This window comes from Ambystoma mexicanum, chromosome 5q (assembly GCF_040938575.1).
Source record: "Ambystoma mexicanum isolate Mex_15411 chromosome 5q, UKY_AmexF1_1, whole genome shotgun sequence".
NCBI classification, from domain to species: Eukaryota; Metazoa; Chordata; class Amphibia; order Caudata; family Ambystomatidae; genus Ambystoma; species Ambystoma mexicanum.
Window position 1 is genome coordinate 573,375,269 of NC_090933.1, and position 10,874 is coordinate 573,386,142.

The 10,874-nt window shown below is 40.1% G+C and overlaps 1 protein-coding gene across 1 annotated transcript; it reads left to right on the forward strand.

Annotated features, from left to right (window-relative positions):
* The first annotated feature begins 3,685 nt into the window (after nt 1–3,685).
* Nucleotides 3,686–7,847, forward strand: LOC138497516 (neuropeptides B/W receptor type 1-like). Its single transcript, XM_069621045.1, has 2 exons — nt 3,686–3,983; nt 4,755–7,847. The coding sequence occupies exon 2, from the start codon at nt 4,755–4,757 to the stop codon at nt 5,736–5,738; it is 984 nt and encodes a 327-aa protein (XP_069477146.1). The 5' UTR covers nt 3,686–3,983; the 3' UTR covers nt 5,739–7,847.
* Nucleotides 7,848–10,874: the final 3,027 nt, after the last annotated feature.

Here is a 10,874-nt window from a genome sequence, read left to right on the forward strand (position 1 = left end):
CATGACCAAAGGCCATGGCCAGTGGGTCCTAAAGAAACCTATTGGTGCAGCATGTACGGTGGCCAAGACTGAAGGCTGTGGCGATTGGGCCCCAAAGAAACCTATTGGTGCAACATGTAAAGTGGCCACGTACTAAGTCCCCATTGAAAAAGGCAATCCCCATTCCAATTTGAGCCCCCATAGGGCACCAATGTCCTTAACGGTGCCCGGTATCCCTTTGTGGCCAACTCGGAATGAGGCCCTTAGACCATGCCCACTTGTCATGACTGAAGGACATGGCTAGTGGGGACTGAAGAAACCTGTTGGTGCAACATGTACAGTGGCCACTGGCTATGGCTTCAGCATATGGGTAGGGGCCCTAGAAAACAATAGTATAACAAAACCCTTGAAATTCTGTGAACAAACTTTACTTAAGAAAGATTAAAGGTGATCCAATTTCATGTGAAAAATACCTAGCAACAAAATCTTTGAAAATCACTGAAAAATATTTTTGTTTGAAAACAGTTAAGATGAACAATACATTACGACACAACCTTTCAAATTCAGTGAAAAACCTTAGTTAAAGAGACGTTAAGGTGAACATTTACCGCAACAAAACCCTTGAAATTCAGCGGACAATTCAGGCAAAGCCACCTTAACTACTCGCCCCCTGTTGTGCAGTTTTTGTCCACAATGATGACATCAGAAATAACATCACTGATGAAATCACTGGTGGCATCACTAATTACATCCTATATTCCATCACCGATTACATCACTGATGACATCTGACATGAGATCACACATGCTATATGTTAAAATAATTGTGTGTCACTCTATTAGTACATATGTTATTTCACTATACTTAATCACAATATGAACATGTAATAGAACAATAGACAGGTACACATGTATGATATGAGTACTTGGGAAACATTCATTTGTGGTACATATTAAAGGATGTCATTTTAAATATAAATATGTCATATTTTAGAAATATCTTTATTTTAATAGCAAGCAATTAAAATAGTCAATTCCAAAGAATGTATCTGATTGTGGCAAATGTACTAAAGATATTTGTAACATAATATAATATGCATATACAGTAATACAAAATGATAATAGGAATAGATAGAAATATAAACATCTTGAATCCTGAGTGGTACAAACATGCTAAATGTGCAGATTTACATTTTCTATTGTGCTTATTGAAAAAAAAAATAGTGTATAAATGTATTGTTTCGAAATGAGAAGTGTTAAAAGACATATGTAAAACAAAGTACATACACTTATGTATTTCAATATATTATAAGAATTCTAAGCATGGATATTCCAAAAAAAGGATTAATACTACATAATTACATATATATAAAAGTAAAGAAGCTTAGACATTGGAGATGTACATTTAGATATGTAATTGGGTTTATATTATGAATCTTTAAATACTACACCATTTTTTGTTGCACTCATTTTTGTATGTACTTCAAATTGGGGACCATACATTAAATATAAAGAATTTACAGCAGCCTAAAATGTACTTTGAAAATATGTATATATATTTTATATAAAAGTAACTATTCCTAAAAGTTGAAAATCTAATTAATGTGATCAGTGCTTTTATCAGTCAAGTTATATATGATGTTATGTCTAATGTCATCAGCGATGTAATCCGTGATGTCATTAGTGATGTCAGCAGTGATGTCACCAGTAATATCATCAGTGGTGTAATCTCGGATGCCATCATTGTGGTCATATGCTGCACAACAGGGGCGAGTAGTTACTGTCACTTTGCCTGAATTGTCTGCCAAATTTCAAGGGCTTTGTTGCAATACATTTTCACCTTAAGGTCTCTTTAACTAAGCTTTTTTCACTGAATTATAGTGCACTGGTCACAATAGTATAGTTAAATTTAGTATCGAGATACACAGGAAACACGAAAAATGAATTGCTAATAACATTTAACTCGCAGGATAGATTTAGCTGTAACTTACAAACAAAAAGTTTGTCAACAGTCATGTGCCCCTGCCCAACCCCCCAAAAGGAAAGTTTGGGAAAACACAATAAAAACATGTAAAACTTACTAAGAAACTTAAAACTCTGTGTTGACCTAGTCCCCATTCATTTTCCCGTAGATAAAACATCCAAATTGTGCTCCAGTTCACAGCCAAAACAGCCAGAGCATGGGGAGGTCTGGGGTTATTCCGTCTTGTAGATATTAAAATATTTGACTGAGAAGGGGGTGCTCCATCTCCCAGAATTATGGCTATATCTCACATGGTGCTTTACAGAACAGTGGCTTTTCAGAAATGAAAAAATCGCCATTTTTTTTTGTACGATGGAAGAGCTGTGTGAGTACATTTTCGAATTATTTGCGAATGTTTGAAAACAAAAAGTTGAAAAAGGGCCTTTTGGAGGAGGCAAAAGGATGAAATGGCATCAGTCTCGAGTTGGGGAGGGGGAAAGAGGACACCATGGGAAATTGGGGAATTGAGTGGGGGTTGGGGATGAAGTTCAGAGTTTGAACGTTTCAGTTTGAAAACAGGATTGGAAATGAAAGTGTGTAACACGTATAATAACCACAAATATTTTCAAATTATCCAGGACGAAGGCTGCGCTCACTGGTCAGGAATGTAGGCCTGGCTAGTGGACCCGAAAGACAGGCATAGTGGCCACAGCCACCTACTGGGTCCAAAAGAAACATATTTGGGAGCATGTACAATTGACACGGTCGAAGGCCATGGCCAGTGGCTCGGTAGTGGCCAGTGGGACTGAAAGGCATGTATAGTTACCACAGCTGTAGGCTGTGACCAACTAGTGGGTCCCAGTGGGTCCAAAATAAACATATCGGGGAACATGTACAATGGACACAGTCAAAGGCCATGGCTAGTGGCTCTGTAGTGTTATAAAATATACAGTGGGCACGCTCTGGCTAGTGGGCCCAAAAGACATGTATGGTGGCCACAGCCGAGGGTTCAAAGTAATCATATTGGGGGAACACGTACAGTGGACACGGCCAAAGGCCGAAGGACATGCATAGTGGCCGGTTGTGTTTTAAAATATACATTGGGCACAGCCGAAGGCCGTGCTCACTGGGTTTCGAAAGAAATGTATAGTGGCGACAGCCAAAGCCTGTGACCACCCAGTGGGTCCAAAACAAACATATTGGGGTAACATGTACATTGGACACGGACGGAGGCCATGGCTACTGGCCTGTAAAAAAAAAAAAAGATTCTATAACAAAACCCTTGAAATTCACTGAAAAACCTAAGTTAAGGTGCATTTAAATTGCACAGATTTAACTGCAACAAATCCATTGAAACTGCACCTTACCTAAGGTTGTTTCGGTTAATAGTGCACACCCACCCATAATGCACAACCTTTGCCATGTGATGATTTATTAGTGTTGTAGTCAGTCCCTAATATATAGTGGACATTAGGGTACAACTTACTTATATTGGTGATTATTGCCCCAAAAGCATAGACTGACCTTTAAATATTATACAGCAGCTGGCAGATATTACTGTCAGCGAAGCCTAATCGTCAGCTCCACTTGTGATATTAACATATGTCCCGGTCCTCTAATGCATGCATGTTCCAGAGTATTCAATCAAACACGCCACTGAACCATCCTGATCACTATATAAAGATCGCTTTTTAGATCCCACTGGCTATAGGCGTTTTTCTCATTTGAGCAAGCATTGGAACGTGAGCACCGCTCCGAGCTGGAGAAGGGTGGTGGTGGGGGTTGGGGGGCGTATCAAAGCCGCATCAGGCTGCGGAACAGCACATGGAAACGGAAAGGTGAGGGGGAAGGAGACGAGAGCGGGCTGTTATCGGTGCTCCATCATGCAGGAAAGCAGCCAGCGTGCTGCTGGGCAGCGTTTGCAGTGACTCCGCTCCGAGCTGATTCTCAGCTCCCAGCTCAGCTCTGTGGAGTTCCATCAGCAGAATCTGTCCGGAGAAACATGTCCACGGGGAAACGCAAAGCACGGCTACATCGCTAAGGTAAAGGGCGGCAACTTAACGTTATGCGAGGGGAGAGGCGTTGAGTCCCCTGGCTGTGTGCAGAGCTGTCTAGGGCTACAGATTCTTAAATACATATTCTTAATGCATGTTAAGGCTCCGTTATTGCGAGTTTTCCATTCAACTAAATGCATATGGTTGCAACATGTTCTGTTTGCGTGTATTAATGCCGATTACCTGTCATATGCATTTCAGAATTGGCAAGCAGGTTGGTTTTCACATGGGGGCGGTATACTTACCAAAAGTAGAAGGCAAGGCATTCATTAACCTCCTGATAACGAGTCAGCTTTGGAGCTGGTACCATGCAATACTAGCATGATGGAACATTGTGTTTAAGGATAGCACATGCCTAAGGACGTGTTTTAAATCCATAAATGACTGTGGCAAGTGTATTACAACCACGGCTGCAAAAGTAACTATCTATTAAAGAGAACATTGGCATTCTATGTTTGGAAGACGAACACTGTGAGTTTTTTTTTTTTTTTTCTCGGTACACAACAACGTTCTACCACATTTTCAAACGCGTGAACATTACATATGTGAAAAGTTCATGCCGTTGATCTGAAAGAAAAAAAAACGTCCATTCTGCTATACGTTAGCTTAAAGATATGCCATTATAGATTTATTTGCAAGCAACAAGACACGTTTTTTTTTTCTTTTGTAATGTTATTACAGCGACAACAATGTTCACATTTAATTTGTCAACTTGAAACATCTGCATTTTTTTAAAGCATTGTGTTGTTCTCTTCTCAGATGGATAACTTACCCTTCCAAAATGAGCAGCCCAACTCCTCCTGCATTAGCGCTCTTGCCAATTGTGGCACCAATGGCTCGAGCCCACAGCAGATCCCCAACTTTTATTTGGCCGTCCCCGTCATCTACTCGGTGATCTGCGCCGTGGGGCTGACAGGAAACACTGCTGTCATCTACGTGATCCTCAAAGCCCCCAAGATGAAAACGGTCACCAACATTTTCATCCTCAACCTGGCCTTCGCGGACGAGCTCTTCACGCTGGTGCTGCCCATCAACATCGCCGACTACCTGCTGCTGCAATGGCCCTTTGGAGAGTTCATGTGCAAAGTCATAATTTCCATTGACCAGTACAACACCTTCTCCAGCATTTACTTCCTGACCGTCATGAGCATCGACAGGTACCTGGTGGTGGTCGCGACCGTGAAGTCCCAGAGGATCACCTACCGCACCTACCGGGCGGCTAAGATAGTGAGTCTCTGCGTCTGGACCTTTGTCACCATCATCATTTTGCCTTTCACCATTTTTGCCAGGATTCATGATGAGCACGGCAGGCTGCAGTGTGTATTTGTGTTTCCCAGCCCAGAGGATTTGTGGTGGAAAATGAGCAGAGTGTATACCCTGGTCTTGGGCTTTGTCATCCCTGTCTCCACCATTTGCATCCTCTACACAACCATGCTCTACAAATTGAGGCACATGCGCCTCCACACCAATGGAAAAGCCCTGGACAAAGCAAAGAAGAAGGTGACCTTCATGGTCCTGGTCATCCTGGCGGTGTGCCTCTTCTGCTGGACACCCTACCATCTGAGCACTGTGGTGGCCCTGACCACAGATATTCCCCAGACCCCGGTGGTCATTGGCATCTCCTTTTTTATCACCAGCCTGAGCTATGCCAACAGTTGCCTCAATCCTTTCCTCTATGCTTTCTTAGATGACAATTTCCGGAAAAGCTTAATGAAACTATTAGAATGCAGGACATCTCCATAGAAATGGAAATTGGCTCATCTCCTCCTTCCTCAGTGCTTACGTTGGTCTAACCTTCTAGGCACAGTGTAAAGAAAGTGGAGAGGGCAAAGGGTGTTGCTACTCATGTTGTACTGCACCTCTCTGTGCCACCATTTCTCTTATGGACAATGAATGACTGTTAAAGATTGCACCTCTTGACAGGGAGGGGGGGTTCCTCTTTTGATGGCGGACATAGGCATAAGCCATCCTTCCTGACCAGACCATTCAGCTCATTTGCTAGAGCCATCTTTGTGAGAGAAACCGGTGGCATCTAGTGAACATCCACCCCATCCACCAAGGTGAGGTACTAGTGCTCTCACCTTTCCTCCTCCCATTTTGGCACTATACCTCTCCCAAAATGAAGCCAGGGTGCCCTTTGCAAACACAATCAAGCTGCCTTTATCAGAGTGCACTCAATCTTTGTTTTGAGGGAAGATGGAACCCACAAAAGTGTATGCAGTTTGGGGTGGTACCCACCCTGATGTGGGCTTTCGGCACCTTGGCACCAATGTCAAGGGGGGCTTCTTGCAGAATGTGTCAGGTCCATGGATTGTGGCTGTTGCTCTGTGACCGTAGGCAGTATGTATATATTTATGTATGTATGTATTAAAGCATGAGCATGTGAATCGGACCCCCTCCATGTATGCCACACAGAATTTGGTACACATGTTTACTGCACCCCCTCAGTTGCCCCTTGGGAGAGGGCACGGAAGAAGTACCTTTGGAGCCTTAACATGGCTGCCATGCATTTACATACTGCATTCCCCATGGGGGTCGTCACTGTTCTACTAACAAAAAAGGTCCAGATGATTACATGGCGTGCATACAGCCAGGTAAAAGCAGTTCCATCAATATTTGTTCACGTACACCACCTCCAAAACCACCCTCCCCTCCCCGCACCACCCCCGCCAACACCAGAAATATGCCACTGTACACCATTGCCTAGTGCCTAGTGTCGATTTGCCCTTTCTTTAATACAACCTTAAAAGACCCCTTATTTGTTTTAAATATATTTTATGACAATCATTTTTCCAACAAAGTTCACTGAGTCTTTCAGTGTAATATGTTGTTGTGGGGGCAATGGAAGTTTCATCATTGTCATATTATGCTCAACTGGCAGCTATTGCAGCATATCTGTTTAGAATGTGTACTTCCACTGTGCAGCATCGTGCTTGGAAAGCCACAAACAGCTCCTTCGTTGCTCTCACAATTTGTATTTTAAATTCGCTGTTATGAAAGCTGGCTGTGTCCATGGCTTAAAACTTGATTATATAAACAAATACAGTGCCCAGCCTTAAGGAAATGACACGTAATTATTTGATTCATGAATGCAAGCACCCTGATTCCATCACGAGTAACGTCACCCTTCGTTGATTTCAGCCTACTTGTTTGTGTTATGAGCCATCGCTGGCAGATTCTTTGTTTTAAATCAAACACATGCTGCAAATTATTGCTGCAGAATATGATTGCACATTATGTCTAATCCTCTTAAAATTACACTTAATATTCAGACTGATGGCCCTGCAGCTCTCTTTCCACTGATTGCGGTTAATGGCAATGGGCCTCATTAGGACCCTGGCGGAGAGGGTTTTACGCCAGCGTAGTGCATGGCGTACCTCTCCGCCATACTACGAGTTCCCGTAGCGCCATGGCGGCCTTTTCCGCCTGGTTTTACCAGGCGGAGAAAACCATGGCGCTACGGGACCTCGTTGTTAATTACGCCACCGTATTTTACGGTGGCGTAATTAACTCCTTCCCCACTCCCATTATACCCTATGGGGCAAAAATGGGAATGGGGAAGGGCAGAATGGGGATTGGGGATTTACCGCCCCGCCAAGGTCGGAATGGGGCGGTAAATCCGCCAACCCCCATGGCGCTATCGGCGGCTTTCCGCCATGCTTCGCGGTGCATTTAGCACCGCGAAATCCGCCTGGGTCCTAATGAGGCCCAATGACTTGCTGAATGGCTGTAATGCATCATGCTTAGACCTTCCTGTAGCCAGTGCTAACATAAAAACAAGTATATTTTCAGAGAAGCTAAGAATGTATTTGTGTCTGAGGAAAATGAATAAACATGAAATTAAGAAATCTAGTCTTAATCTTTGTTTCCAATAATTTGATTTGATTTTCAGGTAATACACTTAAAAAAAATAGTCGCACACGCTATGCCAAGTGTTCAAAATGTGCGCTTCATTTTAGAGGCAAAGTCATGCGAGATCTCCATAATATGAAGAGATGGTGATGCAATGTTGTTCACTTTTGCAGTTACTTTGGTTATCACACCAACCATTTTCATTTTGTGTTTCGGCTCATGTAGGTGGAGTTTAGAACCTCCTGGACAAAAAAAAAAATGATTGTAACAGATATTGTATGTGGGTTTGCCATTTGTTTCTGGTGTCTGTGAAGCAAATCATGTATGACAGTTGTTGCACCAGTGGCACAACCACTGTGTTACCTAAATAGCGTTCACATTTAAGTTTTTAGGAGCAACCAATTCAGCCAGAAAACTCAGCTGTTCAAAATGTAAAGAGTCAATTACAGGTACGTCATCCTTTGTTAGCTAAACTCCTGTAACAGAAAGATGATCTACAACAGCCATTTCTGCCAGCAAAAGTAACTGAAAGATATAGTATCCATTAAGATGCTCCCATTGCAATGCAAACTTCTTAACCAAGTGTGCCTTTTTTACAGTAGTGTAATTCATAAACAATACATCATCCCAGGAAACAGGACCACATTAAATCACTTCTAATTATGTATGCATATAGCCCCAGCTTCCACAGAAACATGCTTGTAGAAAAAACAGTGTTCTCCTGCTTATCTGTTAAGTAAATATGTTTAATTTCATGTCTGCTAGGATAACATTTGTCAGAAACGTCCCTTGTGCTATAGTACACACTATCTCATGATCTCATAGTTCATAGTTAAATACCACATGGAGCAGTTAAATAACTAATCTCAAAAGTTAGTCCAATGCCATGTCATCTATTCCAATGTAATCCAAAATGATTAAAGCAAATTCAATGCAATTCAAAGGTAATCCAGAGTAATGCAATACTATGTAATCAAATGTATTACACTCTAACATGAAGTAATCTGAAATATACAGGTCGGTAATCTCAAATAAATGTAAGTAAAAGTAACCTAAAAGTAATCCAGATTGCTCAAGTGTCTTTTTAAGTATCTGAAAAAACTCCAATCTAAACTAATGTAATCCAAAAGTAATCTGAATTAATTGGAAAGTGACCTAAAGTAATCTGAAATAATCTGATGTAACCGTAATTTAAACTGAAGTACTATAAACGTAATTTGTAATCCAAAAGTAATTTAAAATAGTCTGGTGTAGTTCTAATATAATCTGAAAAACTGTCAAAGTAATTTTAAACCCTACAGAAAGTATTGTGAAGTAATCTAAAAAATATAATAGAAAAACAGAGGTTATCAAAAGTAACCAGAAGCTATACAAAGTAATATAAAAGAATCTACATGCAATCTGAAATAAAAATACATTATCAGAAAGTAATATGATGAAGTAAACTGAAACTAGTCAAAAAAGTTATCTGAAGTGATGTGATACTAATGTGATGCAATATGAAGATATCCAAAGTAAATTGTGGTAATCTGGAAGTTAATTGAGTTATTCAGAAGCTATATGAAGAAATATGAAGTTAGCCTAACATAATCTAAAGTACTCTTGATAAGAAACTGAAGTAATAACGCAATAATCTGAGGAAATCCAAAGTAAACAGAAGTAATCCAAAGTAATCTGAAGAAATATATTGCAGTGCTCTGAAAATAATTAGAAGTAATTGAATCCATCAGAAGTATTCTTAAATAATCCAAATGCAGCATTAATTACACTAAACATAATATTAAGAATTCCAAAAATAATCTGACGAAAGGTCAGGTAATCCACAAGTGATAAAGTGTTTAAGTAATCTGAAGTACTGAAAACGTAATACAAATGAAATGGAAAGTAATTTTGAAGAAACCTGAAAAATCTGAAAGTGATATGTTGTAATCTGAATCAATGCAAAGTAAAACAAATAATCTGAACTAATCCAAAAGTAATCAGAAGTATCCTGAAATATGATACAGTAATACAAAGTAATTTCAGAATTCAGGTAATCCGAAGTAATTCAAAAGTAATCTGAAATAATGTGATGCTTCATTTCAATTCAAAATACCTCATCTACTCAGAATACACTTTACCACACTTGACGGTCTTCTCTGGCTTAGTTAGATGCATTGAACTATACGTGATAACAAAGATTGGTAAAACAATAGTGTTGTCTGTTGTTTAGGACATATTATAAATTATATGTGTGATCTTTTGAATAGAAAAGGTAACTATTGGTAGTTATATAATTAATATTGAACTATTCAATAGTGACACATTTATAAATATTGGAAAAGGGGGACATGTATAAAGTCTATAATGAAAACAAAGATCCAATATCAAAATGCAGAATTACTTTGGCTCAAGAACATCACTACTCCTGTGCTTTCCTTAAGAGATATCATAAGGTATTTAACTACAAGTGAAAAAAGAAAGTGTTCTGCAGAGGAATTCTTTTTTTTTTTATTTATATTGCTGGCTAGAGGTTACATCATCTTCCAGTACATTTGCTTGCGCACCAATTTTAATGGGACTGCCTGTCAATAAGCTATTCAACAAAGAGCAAATAGTTTCTGATTGGTACATTGCTTCAAAGCCCTATCCCTTTGCATCTACACGTTTCCCCTGCCCTCCATTACTGTGTAACAGATTTTATGACACAGCACCCTCTACCCAGAGACTTCTTCCACTGAGCCTGGAGGTGGCGCATGATAAAACACGCCTTTTTATTTTTAATTTGAACCCTGGATTCTTTCCTGAAGAGGCACCCACCCTGTTTTACACCCACCTTAACAAACACCCCATGTCACAATGGACCATGAACCAGGCCGGTGTGTAACAAAGACATTTATATTAGAGCAAAACCAAATTTAGGATAGCAATCACCAAAGTGGTAACAATATAAATGCAAAATCTTATAATACTGTTAATTCAACTTTCTGACATCATCTACATAAACCTTAAATAGAAATGGTAGCAAAAGCACTCTTTTTCACAATC